The sequence below is a fragment of the Bufo bufo genome, chromosome 11 (assembly GCF_905171765.1).
Source record: "Bufo bufo chromosome 11, aBufBuf1.1, whole genome shotgun sequence".
In the NCBI taxonomy this organism is placed as follows: Eukaryota; Metazoa; Chordata; class Amphibia; order Anura; family Bufonidae; genus Bufo; species Bufo bufo.
The window spans coordinates 75,375,591-75,393,259 of NC_053399.1; the positions used below are offsets into that span (position 1 = coordinate 75,375,591).

At 44.5% G+C, this 17,669-nt stretch overlaps 1 protein-coding gene across 2 annotated transcripts in view; it reads left to right on the top strand.

The window, feature by feature from the left end:
- INO80 (INO80 complex ATPase subunit) overlaps window positions 1-17,669 on the top strand; it is a 125,705-nt gene that overhangs the window by 20,521 nt on the left and 87,515 nt on the right. For both annotated transcript variants that reach the window (XM_040411848.1, XM_040411849.1), the window contains exons 2-5: window positions 3,512-3,702; window positions 13,129-13,280; window positions 13,380-13,447; window positions 17,150-17,299. In XM_040411848.1, the coding sequence (XP_040267782.1) occupies window positions 3,560-3,702; window positions 13,129-13,280; window positions 13,380-13,447; window positions 17,150-17,299 (513 nt within the window). In that variant the 5' untranslated portion in view covers window positions 3,512-3,559. The remainder of the gene's footprint in view (window positions 1-3,511; window positions 3,703-13,128; window positions 13,281-13,379; window positions 13,448-17,149; window positions 17,300-17,669) is intronic.

The following is a 17,669-nucleotide window of genomic DNA, read 5'->3' on the forward strand; positions in this document are numbered from 1 at the left end:
CTCCTTAATCCACTTGTTCGCGCAGCCGGCATCTCTTCTGTCTTCATCTGTGAGGAAAAGGACATTTGATGACGTCACTACGCTCATCACATGGTCCATCACATGGTCCATCACCATGGTGATGGACCATGTGAGGAGCGTAGTGAAGTCATCAAAGGTCCTTTTCCTCACAGATGAAGACAGAGATTAAGGTGAGTTAAATTATTATTTTTTTTTTTAACCCCTCCAGCCCTATTTTGCTTAGCATAGAGTGTTATTATTTTCCTTTATAACCATGTTATAAGGGAAAATAGTACAATATCAACCTTGAACCCAAACCTGAACTTGTGAAGAAGTTCGGGTCTGGGTACCACATTCAGTTTTTTATCACGCGCGTGCAAAACACATTGCACCGATAAAAACTGAACAACGGAACGCAATCGCAGTCAAAACTGACTGCAATTGTGTACCTACTCGCGCGGGTTTGCCGCAACGCATCCGGACACGCTCGTCAGCAAGTGGCTCTAGACTTGTAGAGATCTGTAATATGGAGCCCATAAGTTTCGATGGGACCATACTGTGGCCTAATAATTTTGTCCATAAAGTATATTTTGAATATGTTAAAAATTGGACAGGCGCTGCGGTAATATTTCTCGACCTGTCCAGTATAGCAAGGGAGATCTGGCTATTTCAGCCTTGTGGTAATTTGTAAGAATGAAGAGTCACTGGCATGAGAGACTGCTCGTTTCACACTATAATGTTGCTGTATTGAAACATACACTGCAAAAAGAACACACAACCAATGTACTGTATATCATTAAAGAAAATCACCAAAAACAATCGCGGCAAGAAAGAGTCTATGAACTCACAAAGAGCAAAGCCTTTATTAATAATGATGAAAACAATAATTATTAAATAAAATGTCATTATAAGAAGGTAAGCAATATCAATGATAAAACTGGATGTGCAGAAGTCAGTGCAAAAATAGTTTAAAGGGGTTGTTCAGGCTGTATATATTGATGACCTATCCTCTGATTGGCTCTAGCGCTACTTCCCGTTTATTACACTGCCCCTCGTCTCAAAAGTGTATTCACTTGAATGGCGCAATTACTTGAAATTACTGCACCGCCGCTGATCGGCAGGGGTTCCAGATGTCGGTCATCCATATTTACTGCCCGCACAACCCCTTCAAGGCTACATGCATACGGCACAAAATCCACACATGTTACTTGCAGATTTGCCGCACCCTTTACATTGCAAATAGTAAAAATTGCCGCCCAGCAAAAAGCACACAAGTTAAACCCCTTTGTCAATATCTGGACCAATGAGTGGATCCATATTCTCGGTTGCTTTTCTTCCTCCATGTCAACAGTCCCCTGAGGAACTGCATAATCAGTAGAGAGCCAATAGTCTAAGGCGTCTTTCACATGGGCGTTGCGGGAAAATGTGCGGGTGCCGCGATTTTTCCACGCGAGTGCAAAACATTGTAATGCGTTTTGCACTCGCGTGAGAAAAATCGCGCATGTTTGGTACCCAAACCCGAACTTCTTCACAGAAGTTCGGGCTTGGGATCGGTGTTCTGTAGATTGTATTACTTTCCCTTATAACATGGTTATAAGGGGAAATAATAGCATTCTGAATACAGAATGCATAGTAAAACAGCGCTGGAGGGGTTAAAAAAATAAAATAAAAAAATGTAACTCTCCTTAATCCACTTGATCGCGGAGCCGGCATCTCCTTCTGTCTCCTTTGTTGAACAGGACCTGTGGTGAGCATTAATTACAGTTACAGGACCTTTGATGACGTCACTCCGGTCATCACATGATCCATCACCATGGTAAAAGATCATGTGACGTACCATGTGATGACCGGAGTGACGTCATCAAAGGTCCTGTTCCTGTAATCAATGCTCCTAGCAACCTTGAGTGAAAATCGCACCGCATCCGCACTTGCTTGCGATTTTCACGCAACCCCATTCACTTCTATGGGGCCTGCGTTGCGTGAAAAACGCTGAATATAGAGCATGTTGCGATTTTCACGCAACGCACAAGTGATGCGTGAAAATCACCGCTCATCTGAACAGCCCCATAGAAATGAATGGGTCGGTATTCAGTGCGGGTGCAATGCGTTCACCTCACGCATCGCATCCGCGCGGAATACTCGCCCGTGTGAAAGGGGCCTAAGGATCGTCCCCAACAGTGTGGAGGAACCTCAGCATGTAGGGCTGTATCTGGATATGCCTTTTTCCTACCGTGCCTAATTATAGTTATGGTGTCATCCTTTCAATTCTACAGCGGACTATGGGAAGAGTTTATCAGATGCCTTACACCAAAAATTGTTATATAAAAGTCACAAATTATTATTATTTTATATTTTTTCTCAAAGAAAGTGGAGCATGGCCGCCCACAGCCCCACGTATTTATTATAATTTACATCAGAAACTAGTGCAAATCTGTACCAGCTCATATGGCTTAGGCCTCATGCACACGACAGTATTTTTTCACGGTCCGCAAAACGGGGTTCCGTTGTTCCGTGATCCGTGTCCGTTTTTTCCTCCTTGTGTCTTCCTTGATTTTTGGAGGATCACCAGACATGAAAAGTGGAAAAAAAAATATCCAAGTCGAGTTTGCATTGAAAATGATAGGAAAAAAAACGGACGCGGATGACAATCATGCGTGCCTCTGTGTTTTTTCACAGACCCATTGACTTGAATGGGTCCGCGAACTGTTGTCCGTCAAAAAAATAGGACAGGTCCTATTTTTTTGACGGACTGGAAACACGGATCACGGACGCGGATGACAAACGGTGCATTTTCCGAGTTTTCCACGCACCCATGGAAAGTCAATGGGTCCGCAGAAAATCACGGAAAACGGAACAACGGATACGGAACCCAACAACGTCCTCGTGTGCATGAGGCCTTAGATGTGATTTTGTAGTGCACGGACAGGGAAAAGTGCAACAAGTTTAGCAAGAGGCTCTTAATAAGGCCTTCTAATAAATTTGTCACGTCTGACTCCGTTGACGGGTGTATGAAACGGCGGTCTTGGCAGAGTTTCCCCTACTTTTATGCATTAGCCCATCTTATCACATTGGGGGCACGTGTAAATAATTATAATAATTCACTTTTCCATCACATTATACACTGCTCGTTTCCATGGTTATGACCACCCTGCAATCCAGGAGCGGTGGCCGTGCTTGCACACTATAGGAAAAAGTGCTGGCCTATGTGCAGTCCCGCGGTACCCACCATCAGTGAGGCTGGCGTTTTTTTCTATACTGTGCAAGCACGACCACCACTGATGGATTGCAGGATGGTCTGTAACCATGGAAACGAGCAGTGTATAATGTGATGCAAAAATGCATCCTGCCAGCAAAGGAAGCAATATGGATAATCACAATACTTTAGTAAGTGCCTTGTATTAACTCTGTCTACATGATAAGTGCCATTTGCTGAAGTTAGACAACCTCTTTAATTACTTTCATTTACATGTTTTTGTAACATTTAGATATCTATTTATTGGTGTTTTTGCAGCTTTGAGCTCTGCGAGGCATTGTCTCTGTATGAAGAAAGATTGTGTCTATGGCCTCAGACCTAGAAGCCACAGAAGATGGCTATTCGACAGACCTTGCAAAGCCTTTATATCTTCAGTACTTGGAACGCGCTCTGCGGCTGGACCAGTTTCTTCGCCAGACGTCAGTTATATTCAACAGAAACATTTCCAGGTAAAATGATGGTGACTAGTTATGTAATTTGATAATTTGATCATTAACAGCCTTATCATATGAACAGCTTTTACAGCCTGTCATACCAGTGTTGGGGAAAAAAAAACAATGCCGGATGAACGATTCCGAATTAGAAGTTATGGATATCCATAGAGAAAAACTAACACAGGCATAAAGCTGTGTTTGAAGAGTTTCTACTTTATTAAAGAAAGCAGAGGTTAATAAAGCGATTTTCTGGATCATTTCCAACTGAAGACGTTGTCAAACATTTACGTCATTAACTCATTAAAAACACAATCTGAAATGAGCATCTTCTTGGCTATACACCTAGAACTGTGGGTGCTAGCCACATGCTAGTACTCCTAGTGCTTGTTACAGGGTTTCTACCACCACATTTTGAGATTTTTCGCTGACTGACACTAGCGATCTGCTAGTGTATGCACTACCTAACAGTGCTCTTGTATCACCTTTGTCTGCTGCCGTTAAGCTTAAAAACATACTTTTACTGATATGCAAATGAGCCTCTAGGTGCTATGGGGGCGTCTTTTCAGCACCTAGAGGCTCCGTCTACTCACTATTTCTGCCGCCCACCGTGTCCCTCTAGCCCACCCCACTCCTTTTGATTGACAGCCAACCTCGCTCCATCTCGAATTCCAGCAGTCCAACAGTCACTGCGCCTGCGCCGAATATAGAAGCGCATGGCGCAGGTGCTGGAATTCGAGATGGAGCAAGGTTGGCTGTCAATCAAGAGGAGCGCAGTGGGCGGCAGAAATAGTGAGTAGACGGAGCCTCTAGGTGCTGAAAAGACGCCCCCATAGCACCTAGAGGCTCATTTGCATATCAATAAAAATATGTTTTTAAGCTTAACGGCAGCAGACAAAGGTGATACAAGAGCACTGTTAGGTAGTGCAGACACTAGCAGACTGCTAGTGTCAGTCAGCGAAAAATCTCCAAATCTGGTGGTAGAAACCCTTTAAGGTTCCTTTCTAACAAGTATTGGTGGGGGCTAGGAGTCACCTTGAAGTTACAGTAACTTTCCACAAGAAGCTCACAGTTCATTAATGTAAAATGGCAGTATGAAATGAAAACATGGAGACACAACATGGAGTCTTAACCATCACAATTCCCACATTTTGAGATATTCGCTCACCACATGCATCAGATACACATACTTCAGCCGGACACCCCCCTTGCTGCTGGTTTCCCTGATTCTGCATATCTGCACCTGGGTGAGGGGCCATCTCAACATGTCTCATACTTTTTTCTACCTTTGTTCTTGTTACACACTCTGCTCAAGCACATCAATGTGAGCTTAATTACAATGTAAATGAGTGCAACAATCAACAAAATCTGTATTATTCCCTGTACTATACCCATAAGCCACCCACCAACATTTTTAAACCAGTTTGCTGGATTCAAGAAAGAGAAGGTATCTGACTACCAAGAGTCCTTGTCAGCACTATGTGCATCCAGCCATTTATCTCTCATTTCTTTCATCTTTTCGATACCTGCTCTTACTTGAAGGTTACCTTGTGGATCTATATAATGACAACAAGCAGATCCTATTATTTGACACATCCCTCCTTCCTTAGCAGTAAGATAGTCTAAAACTAGAGTATGCTGCTAAGGGCTCTTTCACACTTGCGTTGTCCGGATCCGGCGTGCACTCCATTTGCCGGAGGTGCCCGCCGGATCCGGAAAAACGCAAGTGAACTGAAAGCATTTGAAGACGGATCCGTCTTCAAAATGCGTTCAGTGTTACTATGGCACCTAGGACGCTATTAAAGTCCTGGCTGCCATAGTAGTAGTGGGGAGCGGGGGAGCAGTATACTTACCGTCCGTGCGGCTCCCGGGGCGCTCCAGAATGACGTCAGAGCGCCCCATGCGCATGGATGACGTGTCCATGTGATCACGTCATCCATGCGCGCGGGGCGCCCTGATGTGACTCTGGAGCACCCGGGGAGCCGCACGGACGGTAAGTATACTGCTCCCCCGCTACCCACTACACTTTACCATGGCAACCAGGACTTTAGCGTCCTGGCAGCCATGGTAACCATTCAGAAAAAGCTAAACGTCGGATCCGGTAATGCGCCGAAACAACGTTTAGCTTAAGGCCGGATCCGGATTAATGCCTTTCAATGGGCATTAATTCCGGATCCGGCCTTGCGGCAAGTGTTCAGGATTTTTGGCCGGAGCAAAAAGCGCAGCATGCTGCGGTATTTTCTCCAGCCAAAAAACGTTCCGGTCCGGAACTGAAGACCTCCTGATGCATCCTGAACGGATTTCTCTCCATTCAGAATGCATTAGGATAAAACTGATCAGGATTCTTCCGGCATAGAGCCCCGACGACGGAACTCTATGCCGGAAGACAATAACGCAAGTGTGAAAGGGCCCTTAGTAACTATGATTAACTGAGATTGATTGTTTGGTTTACAAGGCCTAACACATCCCATATTTGGTCATCTTGGTAGTCAGTGGAGTTAAACGTATAACTTTCATTTTCTGGTCTTCAGATAGTGTCTACAATTTATGTCAGCAAGTTCTAACCACGGTACCGGAATTGCTAAATGAGGCATAGTCTTTAAACTCACAGGACTGTGAGTACAGATCCAACAGTTTTTATAATTGTCCACATCTGTCATATATTTTTTTTAACATGACCTGATGATGCCTAATAAGGGCATTGTCCCAGTCATTTTTTAGGTTCACATGTAGAGTTTGAATGCTCAGACCCAGGAGTAGCAGTGCAAGGATCCCCATCCTCAGGGTCGGGCACCTTTTTTGCAATGTGAGGCGTGAATCCAGTTAGGCTTTCCTTACACTTTTACAGAGGTTGCAGTTTTAAACAGGACTTGGAAGGGACCATCAAATCTGGGCTCAAAGGCAGTTGTATATAGTCTATCTGCAGTCACTGGAACGGGTAAAATGGCCTAGGAGTGTGCTTGCTTGGAGTCTTTACCACTTGGCCGGGGTTGTTCAATGCACAGACCATACATCCTTGTACAAATCGAGCGGCTACTGCAGAAAACCCTGGAGCAATCCACCCTTCATTTACCACACTTACCATGGCACCTTTCGACAGATGTGTAGGCCTCCTGAGCCATAGCAGGGTACAGAGGGCGTGGTAGACAAATTCTGTCTTTGTTTTCCCATAGTCCTTAGTCATCTGGCCCAGCCCTTTGTTTAGTCCATAGCTCTTTTTCTTCAGGTGGGGCCTGCTCAGACAATTTGATCAGAGTGTCTTTGGATATATTCACAGGTTTTAAGGCGCTTACCGGGGGGCATCAGCATTCAGTAGCCGGAGCACAGCTAGCTTGGCTGCCTTATCAGCTCTGTCATTGCCTTTTACCTCTGCCGTGGTACACCTTGTGCGAGCCTTTACTTTCACAATAGCAACTTGTTCTGGCAACAGTAAAGAGTTCATTTGTTCAAGCAGAGTCTTTGTTTTTAATGGGCTGACCTGCAGAAGTCAAAAAGTCTCTAGCCCGCCATATGGGTCCATAGTCATGTGCAATACCAAAAGTATACCTGGAGTCCATGTAGATGTTCACCTTCTTCCCTTCGGCCATTTTACACAACTCAGTGAGTGCCTTCAACTCTTGCGCAGACATGTGCAGAGGGAGTGGTTCAGCAACGGCTACCTCATGCTGTGTGACCACTGCATATCCAGTGTGGAACCTGCCATCTTCTCCCATAAACCTGTTTCCATCTACAAAATACTCAACATCAGGATTATCAAGAGGTTTTTCATGCACATGAGAAAATCCAGAAGTATCTTGTTGCATCAACCGTATACAATCTTGAGGATCATTTTCAGCTAAATCAGACAAAAACTACCTGTGCTACCCTCCCCCATTTCTGAATCTGTAATTGGTAACAAAGTAGCAGGATTCAGAGTAGTACGTCTTTTGAAAGAAATATTGTCTGGCATGAGGAGGGCACATTGGAGTCTGAGTTGTCTAGCCATGGAAATGTGTTTTGGCTGAAATTGACTAAGAATACCCTGGATGTCATGTGGTGTTTCTACCACTAGGGGGTAGTCGAGGACTATCTCAGATGCTTTTTCCACCATGAGCTGGACAGCCACCACAGCCCTGACACATGAAGGAGCTCCTCGAGATACAGGATCTAGTCTGGCAGAGAAGTATGCTACTGGTCTCTGCCTATCTCCATGTTTCTGGGTTAACACTGCTGTGCTGTGTCCCTGGAGTTCTGAACAAAACAGACTAAACAGTTGATCATAGTTTGGGATTCCTAATGCCGATGCAGACAATATTGCCAATTTCAGAGTGAAAAAGGACTCGATTACATGTTCCGTCAGACAAAAAGCTTCTGATGACATGCAATCATACAAAGACTGCATAAGCATGGATGCATGCCTTATCCAGGGTCTGCAGTACGAGACCAGACCCAAAAACATCTTGAGGGGTTTTGGCCCCTGAGGGAGTTTTATGTCCTTTACCGCTTGTTTTCTCTCCTCAGTAAGGTGCCTTGCACCCTCTGAGAGACAACGTCCCAGAAATGTGACCCTTGATTGGCAATATTGCAGCTTGTCTCGGTAAACTTTGCAACCACTTTCTGCAAGAAATATCAACAATGACAGTGTGGCTTCCCTACAGCTTTTCCAGTTTTCTGCACACAGGAGTTGATCATCAACATATTGAAGTAACACAACATCATCAGGAATTGACCAACCAGATAAAAACTGACTGGAGGGCCTGCATATACATAGTAGGCGAATTCTGTGCTCCCTGGGGTAAAACTGTCCAGGCATATTGTTTACCTTTAAATGTAAACGCCATGAGATATTGACAATCAGAATGTAGGGGAACACTGAAAAATGCATTTGCTAGGTCTATCACAGTGAAACTTGTGGCAGTTGGTGGCACCTGGGAAAACAAAGTGAGCAGGTTTGGCACAATGGGAGTCTGCAGCATCGTGACCTTATTGACCTCCCTAAGATCATCAACCATCCTGTGTGTTACTGGTTGTCCCTTTACTGGCTTCTTCTTAACTGGGAACAGGGGTGTGTTTGCTGGTAAACTGGTCCTTACTAAGACCCCTATTCTCTCATACTGCTTCACCTGTAAGGCCATTGCTTGTTCTTGGGCATGACTCAAGGGGTGCTGTTTAACACAGGGTGGTTGGCAACCTGGCTTGAGATGAACCATGAAAAGGGTAACATTAAGTTTCCCAATGTCCAACTTTGTGGATGCCCACAACTTGTTTGGGACCACATGTAACTCCTCACAATCCTTGTAATGTAACTGGCATCCTGTCTCGGGCTCTAGGTACAAAGCCATAACTTGACACAGAACCTCATCCGAGGCTCTAATATCTACCCGTGTGGTACCGTCCTCATTGAAATGTATATGTGCCCCTAGGGTTTGCAACACATCAGTGCCCAACAAATCATAGGGAATATTTTCTTTGACTAACAATTGTGTTACAACTGTGCTATCTTTAATTCTCAATTTTAGCGGCACTGTTTCTTGAACAAAAATTGTCTACCCTGTGAAACCTGCTGCAGGTACATAATCTCCACTCATCTGCCATTATTGAACATGGTTTGGATTTATCACTGTTTTGGCTGCCCCCCCTGTCCACCAAGAAAGGGAGTTGTTTATTCCCCACTTGTACTGGTATTTGATTTTGACACCCTTATTTAGCTATACTCATGGGAGATAAGGACACGGGGTTGCCCGTCTCCTATTGTGAACCAGCAGAGACAGGGTTAACGTCTGAGGTTCCCTGGGTCTGTTGATTCTCCTGCTGCTGGGGAGAAGCACAGCAGTTTCTCCTAATGTGTTCTGGCTTTCCACAGCTGTAACATTTGAATTCATTCCTCCTCTGCCTTCCCTGTCCCTGTGGACTGGACCATGTTTTCTGTTGACCTTGGACCATGTTTACTTTGGCTGGTCTGGAGCTAGACATGTCCAATTCCAGACCCTTGGCAGCAGCAACAAGTTGAGGCGGTGGTGTCACCCTCCACTCAGGCTTACAGGTTTTAAGTTTAGCCTGCAAGGCTGGTCTCAGTCCTTCCATGAAGGCAGATGTGAAGTTTTTCTCCCATTTGCCCCGCGGCATACGACCCCATGTCAGTCCAGACAGTTCTTAGTCTTGACTCAAAGGAGACTACATCCTGTTTAACCTCCTGCACTACGTCCTTCAGGCTCCGTGAACTCTCATCCTCCTTTGTCCTGGACCATCTACCAAAAGTCCTGAAGTACTCTGTCCCTGACTGTTCTGTCTTCTCCCAATCCCTCCAGGCCACATTTGGTCATTTTTCACTCTGTCACCCTCTAGGGTATTCTTAACCGAGCTATACTGTGCCTCCCCTAACTTCAAGACTATCAAGTCATTTAATAAGTTTGCCCATGTTGCTCTGTAAGTGGCCTGTATCTGTTGTAACATTCGGGATGTGGGCATGAGTTGCGTCAGTGGGTCAGGTATCTGAGGTACCTGTGGTATTATCCCTATTCTCAATAGCACTGGATATAATCCAGTACGGTATCTGGGGGCACCACATGCTCTGCAGGGTTCAGTCCAATCTGGATTCTGATTCCCGCAGGTCCTGCATATCCAACCCTCCGGGCCCTGTGCAGGGACGTGGGAGAGGCATGCGCCCTTGGAGGATTTTAAGGTGGTGGACCTCCAGATTTAACCTTTTCAGTTTCCTCTTCAGGGGGTTTGTAGTACAACTTTTCCCTGTAAAATTGTGGCTTCCAAACTTCGGTTTCTATCTCTCTTGCTACCTTAATCCAGATGTTAACTACATCTTCACATGCATGATCCTTAATCCACCCACTGTGGGTGTGCTTGAACCTTTCCCAAACCTCTAAATCAAGGTTTCCATGCTTCATACCTGCTTTTTCCAACACTTTGTCAACTTTCTTTAACGCATCTTTGCCACCTGTCTTTCCTACCAGTTGTTTAGTAGTCTCATACTCTTTGGGAACGCTGTTTGGATTACCCATTGTCTATTCCTGAATTTGTGCTTACTAGGGGGAACCTTAAAACTTCTATTTTCTCCACAAAAAGCTTCCTCACCCTATCCTTCCAGGTGTACCTTCTGTGTTAAAGCCAAAGCCTCTCTGAGCTTCTGGCCCCTTCCCCCTAGCTTCCTGCCAGATTCTACACACACAATAAACAATGACAAATACGTAAACGGTTACTCCCAAAACAATTCCCAGCTAAAATCCTGGTTTAAATCCATCCGCTTATCTGCTAGCCCTTTATCAGGGTCACAGATTCTTAAACATAAATTAGGCACGACTGTAAAGTTACCTTATATTCTGCCGGACCCTTGAACAAGACAAATGCCAGACAGTGAGGTACAGACTACTTGTAAGAAAAAGCTCTTACCTCAGCGCTGATTTTCATCTCTTTGTCCTGGTATAACACGTCCAGGCGTCGGGGGTCTCAGCAGAAAGGACTTAGTCGTGCCCCACGTGTCGGGAGCCAATTTCTGTTGGGGCAAAAAAAACAATGCCGGATGAGCGGTGGACTCTGAATTAGAAGTTATGGATGTCCATAGAGAACAACCAACACGGGCATGGAGCTGTGTTTCAAGAGTTTCTACTTTATTAAAGAAAGCAGAGGTTAATAAAGCGATTTTCTGGATCATTTCCAACTGAAGACGTTGTCAAACATTTACGTCATTAACTCATTAAAAACACAATCTGAAATGAATGAGCATCTTCTTGGCTCTACGCCTAGAACGTCTCCTTAATCAGAACTGTGGGTGCTAGCCACATGCTAGTACTCCTAGTGCTTGTTAAGGTTCCTTTCTAACAAGCTTTGGTGGGGGCTAGGAGTGACCTTGAAGTTACAGTAACTTTCCACAAGAAGCTCACAGTTCATTAATGTAAAATGGCAGTATGAAATGAAAACATTGAGACACAACATGGAGTCTTAGCCCTCACACCAGTGACCACTGGGATCCCCACCAGTCCTGTGTGTATGCTAGGCCCATTATAGTGTGACCATGATCAAAATAAAAGTGAGGCCCCCAAATGCTGAAATATGTACCAAGAGTACATTTGGTTAATTCAGATTGATCTCTAGCTCTTCCAGGGGGCGTTGTTAGGCTCTTAAAAGATGAGGGGCACAAGTCCCAAGGCATGTCCCAACTCTTCACTGGAAATTATGTATATGCATGCATAGTTGTCTCTTTTTTTTACAGAGGATTTCTGTAGGATATCTGCTTTGGTTCACCTGGTGACATCACATAAACAACACGTGACCACTGCAGCTAATCAGTGGACCTGACGAGGCCAGTGATAGGCTGCAGCGGTTACATGTTGATGTGATTTCACTGTTGCTCATTTCTATATCTCAGGCAGAACCCAGGGGTTGTATGGTTTTCTCCTGAAACCGGAAAACCCCTTTAATGGGTTAAAGAAATTCTCTGTAAAAGAGTTAGCAATGAATAACTTGTGGTGATATGAGACTTTATAACCCTTTTCAGGGGAATTGAGAGAACACAGGTTAAGTAACAACCAAGAATGGAAAGGTGTAGAGGAGGATGGGTATTGTATAGCGGAAAGAGCAAAATGGATAGAGGCTAAGTGGTGAAGGAGGAAAGTCGAAGAAAAAGCAAAAGAGCTGGAGTTGGCCAGGTGCTAACGTTTTTCAGAAAAAAGGAAAAAGACAAGAAATATATTTAGCCTCCACCAAGAGAGTTTAGTATATTGACATAGTTGAAGATCCGTGGACTCGAATGCTTAGGCTATAATTAGAGAGAGAATGCATTTGCATTGGAGTCTGAGAAATTTACTAATTTCCAGGAGATAGGAGCATAGGAAATGCTATGCAGCAGCTTCCTATCATTCTGTATGGCCGGGGCTGCTGCATACATGCTCCGGCTCCTTCGATCGCTGCCGGAGGGAGCCAGAGCATACCCAGAAGTATGCGCTTCTGGGTTTGCACTCGTTCAGATGGAGTGGTTAGGTTTGACCATGGCATCTGAAGTGTTTAATGTTTGCAGCCGGCATTATTGCCCATCGCGGACATGAGCCACAGGTGTCTGCTGTATGAAACAGCAGGCACCCCATGGCTATGGCGCCCGCTCTGCTCGGCCTGGTTGGGAAGGGGTTAGCTGGTGATGACATCTAATGTTCACTGCCAAAGCCTGTCTCTGATGGCAGGTTATCTTCTCGGGAACAAAGGATCAGGTATGTTCTTAAGTTTTGAACATACCCGATCCTTGATGCCTCCTACCCTCCAAACAGATTTCCAGGGAGAGTTGGGAAGTGTTAGTAGTAGATGATCTTCACCATTACTTTCCTACAGTGATATTTAATTGGACAATATTTCCCTTGCTAACTAGAGTCTATCTGCAACAATGCAATATTTGGTAAAACATTTAATTACCGCACATATTATTTTCACATGATTCTTAACAAATTTGTTTAAATATTGCAGTGACGATAGTGAAGATGGTTTGGATGAAGCCTCACATCTTACAGAATCTGAGGATCATTCTATGCAGGTGAAAGAAGAACCTGTATCGCCCCTGCTTGGAGATATATCTGGGGTTTTTCCAGTTAACTCTCACAATGGAGTCCTCTTACCAGGTTTGTTCTTTACCTGTACCGAAAAGTCATCTTTTTTTCATATCGTAAAGTTATTTGAGTTTCCACTATTTTTTGTCATTTCATATTTTGTCTCTACAGAGCTCAGTTCAGAGCGAGGAAGTCTGTACAACTTTTCAAAAGTGAAGAAAAACCGAAAGTGGCTGAAAGTAGGTTGAAAGATGTATCTTCAGATTTATTTACATTAGAGCTGACCTACAAGTTGTATATACTGTATATGAATCAGGCACTTATTCAATTAACACAATGAAATTTTTAAAAAAAATAAGCACTTTGCATTTAGCTTCCTTTCAGAAAGACGGGACACTATAGACATCACTTGAGTCTTGAAGTGGTTTAACCACTGGACACTAGGTGTTAACCTCTGCACTTCTTTTAAAGGGAACATGTCACCATGAAAATGCAAATTGATCCGTAGACGGCATGTTATAGAGCAGAAAGAGCTGAGCAGATTGATTAGATAGATTTGTGGGAAAGAATTGGGCATACGTTGTATTTCATCCATTTAAATTCCTGACCTTTCTGGGCTTTGAAGTTAAGGGGGCAGTTCTATCAGTGATTGACGGATATCTCTGTATACGCAGTCATAGAGGAAAGACTGTCAGTCACTGATAGGACCTCCTCCTCAGAGAGGGAAGGCTGTCAGTCACTGATAGGACCTCCTCCTCATAGAGGGAAGGCTGTCAGTCACTAATAGGACCTCCTCCTCATAGAGGGAAGGCTGTCAGTCACTGATAGGACCTCCTCATAGAGGGAAGGCTGTCAGTCACTGATAGGACCTCCTCCTCATAGAGGGAAGGCTGTCAGTCACTAATAGGACCTCCTCCTCATAGAGGGAAGGCTGTCAGTCACTGATAGGACCTCCTCATAGAGGGAAGGCTGTCAGTCACTGATAGGACCTCCTCCTCATAGAGGGAAGGCTGTCAGTCACTGATAGGACCTCCTCCTCATAGAAGGAAGGCTGTCAGTCACGGATAGGACCTCCTCCTCATAGAGGGAAGGCTGGCAGTCACTGATAGGACCTCCTCCTCATAGAGGGAAGGCTGGCAGTCACTGATAGGACCTCCTCCTCATAGAGGGAAGGCTGTCAGTCACTGATAGGACCTCCTCATAGAGGGAAGGCTGTCAGTCACTGATAGGACCTCCTCCTCATAGAGGGAAGGCTGTCAGTCACTGATAGGACCTCCTCCTCATAGAAGGAAGGCTGTCAGTCACGGATAGGACCTCCTCCTCATAGAGGGAAGGCTGTCAGTCACTGATAGGACCTCCTCCTCATAGAGGGAAGGCTGGCAGTCACTGATAGGACCTCCTCCTCATAGAGGGAAGGCTGTCAGTCACTGATAGGACCTCCTCCTCATAGAGGGAAGGCTGTCAGTCACTGATAGGACCTCCTCCTCATAGAGGGAAGGCTGTCAGTCACTGATAGGACCTCCTCCTCACAGAGGGAAGGCTGTCAGTCACGGATAGGACCTCCTCCTCATAGAGGGAAGGCTGTCAGTCACGGATAGGACCTCCTCCTCATAGAAGTAAGGATGTCAGTCACTGATAGGACCTCCTCCTCATAGAGGGAAGGCTGTCAGTCACTGATAGGACCTCCTCCTCATAGAGGGAAGGCTGTCAGTCACTGATAGGACCTCCTCCTCATAGAGGGAAGGCTGTCAGTCACTGATAGGACCTCCTCCTCATAGAGGGAAGGCTGTCAGTCACTGATAGGACCTCCTCCTCATAGAGGGAAGGCTGTCAGTCACTGATAGGACCTCCTCCTCATAGAGGGAAGGCTGTCAGTCACTGATAGGACCTCCTCCTCGTAGAGGGAAGGCTGTCAGTCACCGATAGGACCGCCAACTTGACTTCAAAGCCCTGAATGAGCATGGATATAAGTTGAAAAATTACAAGTTTTACTGAATCTTTTCCCATAAAACATATATCATTCTGCTCAGCTCCTTGTGTTCTATAACATGTTGTCTTCAGCTCAGAAACGGTGTTCAATGTGACAGGTTCCCTTTATAAAGGGGTATTCCCATCTCATACAATGGGAGCATATAGCTAGGATATGCCCCCATTGTCTGATAGATTTGGGACCTGCACGTATCTCTAAATCAAAGCCGTCAAAGTGGTGGCTGGCAGTGCCTGGTCATTCCTCCACCAGTTGTTTCTATTGGCCCGCCAAAAATAGCCGAGCCGCGCGCTTGACTTATTTCAGAATCCCCATAGAAATTAATGGGAGCTCACCACTCTTATGTGACCAACCCTTCCATTCGCTTCTGGGGGGCCAACGGAAAAGACCGAGCCGGTGCTCGGCTATTTTTGGCAGCCCCACAGAAATTAATGGAGGGCAGCCGCACATGCATGGTGCACCCTCCTTCACTTTGCTAGCTAGGTTTACGAGATAGGCGTGGGTCCCACCAATCGGACAATGGGGGCATATCCTAGCGATATGTCCCCATTGTCTGAGATGGGAAAACCCTTTAATGACCACAGAAGCAGGGGCGTAACTACCAAAGCGGCATACCAGGCGACTGCTATGGGGCCCAGGTCTAGAGGGGGCCCAGTCTTATTTGGGATTATCTCCTCCTCTACTGGAGGTGAAAACTCAGGACTCTACCTTCTAAAGGAACAACTTTTAGGAAATTAAGCAGCCGAAAAATGGTCCAAGTGTCAATGAACAGGGTTTAGGAAGAAATCCTTCTGTCCAGTGTAGGGGGCCTGGTTTGATCCTTGCTATGGAGCCCTTACTTCTCTATGTACGCCACTGCACAGAAGCGTACATAAGTGCTACAATGACTCTAGATCAGTAGATATTCAAGCATTAATATGAGATAATGGCATATGTACAGCCCTGTTTACTACTCTGAACAAATAGTGTAAGCCCCAGACAGAAAAAATATTTTGCTAAATATAAGTTTCACCCTATTTGTTGCAAGGGGTAAAGTCCACTGTAAATTTTTCAGAAAAAATTTACATGCTGCAAATTAAAAATCTGCACCACATGTGGATGAGTTTTATTTAAATTACAATCACCTTCCTGCAACTTCTACCCTCTGGATGGAAAAGCTGTAGCATTTTCACTATGTGTGAACCTAATCTTAGAGATGCAAGCTAAATGAGAGTCTTGGCAAGTTAGATTTGGAATCCGGGGTTCTCCGGGAATGATTTAAATGGCCACCAGCACCTTGTCCTAGAATGTGAAGAAGACTGGTAACTTCCACTTAGAACTGCCTGGGGAGGGAGTGGGGCCTCACTACGCACTTAGCTAATAATGATACAATCCTGCGTATGATATGTCATCATGGCTGAGCAGCCTGACAGGAACACTCACTATTGGCTCATGCACATGAACACATTTTTCTTCTGTTTCCGTTCAGTTTTTTTTTTTTATGCGGAACCATTCATTGCAACAGGGCTTGGAAAAAAATGGAAATTACTCTGTGTGCATTCCGTGTCCTTATGTCCGTTCCACAAAAATATAGAACATGTCCTATTCCTGCTCATTTTGTGGACAAGGACAGGCATTGTTACAATGGATCCCCCAAAAAACGGATGCAACACAGATGTCATCCTTTCTTTTTTTTTTTTTTTGTTTTGCAGACCGCAAAATGCATACGGTCGTGTGCATGAATGTGTAATATATGTAAGTGCCAGATCGTAGTGTGGCAGCCATTTTTAATCATTCCTGGAGAACCCCTTTAATTTACCCTGCAATCGTGAAGGGCTATACTGTATGTAAACTATAGACAAATGTAGATGTATAAAACCTATGTTTATGTATTTTACCCAGCTTCAGTCACTTATCCACTTTTACGTTCTATACTCGGTTACCACTAACTTTCCTGTGTTTTTTTTATTTGTAGAACATTCTCCTAAATGAGGACTCCAGTGACTCGGATTCTCTAAGTGATGAGGATGATGAGTGTTCTCTTTCTAAAGATGAGCTTTACGACATGCTCCGGATGCACAAATACAAAAAGCTTCACCAGAATAAATATCACAAGGATAAGGAGGTATTTGCTCAGACTCCTCACACAAAGCCTTGGCTTCTAATGAGGGCATGTCTTCATATTTCTTAGAGCCATAAATTCTATTGTGGTATGCAGCCAGTTTTCTAATAAAATAATTGAGTTTTTTCCACTACATTTTAGCAGAATAGATATAAATTTGTTCAAACTGAAATGTTAATGAAGTAAGCGTGACAGCAACCACAGATATTAGTGTCACCCCATATTGCATGTAGCCTATTTAGGCTAGTGATGTTTATTTTCTTTTTATTATTCTGTATGTGATTTGTCTGTTATCTTTTATTTAATCACACATAGTAAATATATTTATTCACTTAGCCTGCATAAGTTTATTAATTCTCAAATCTTTTCAATT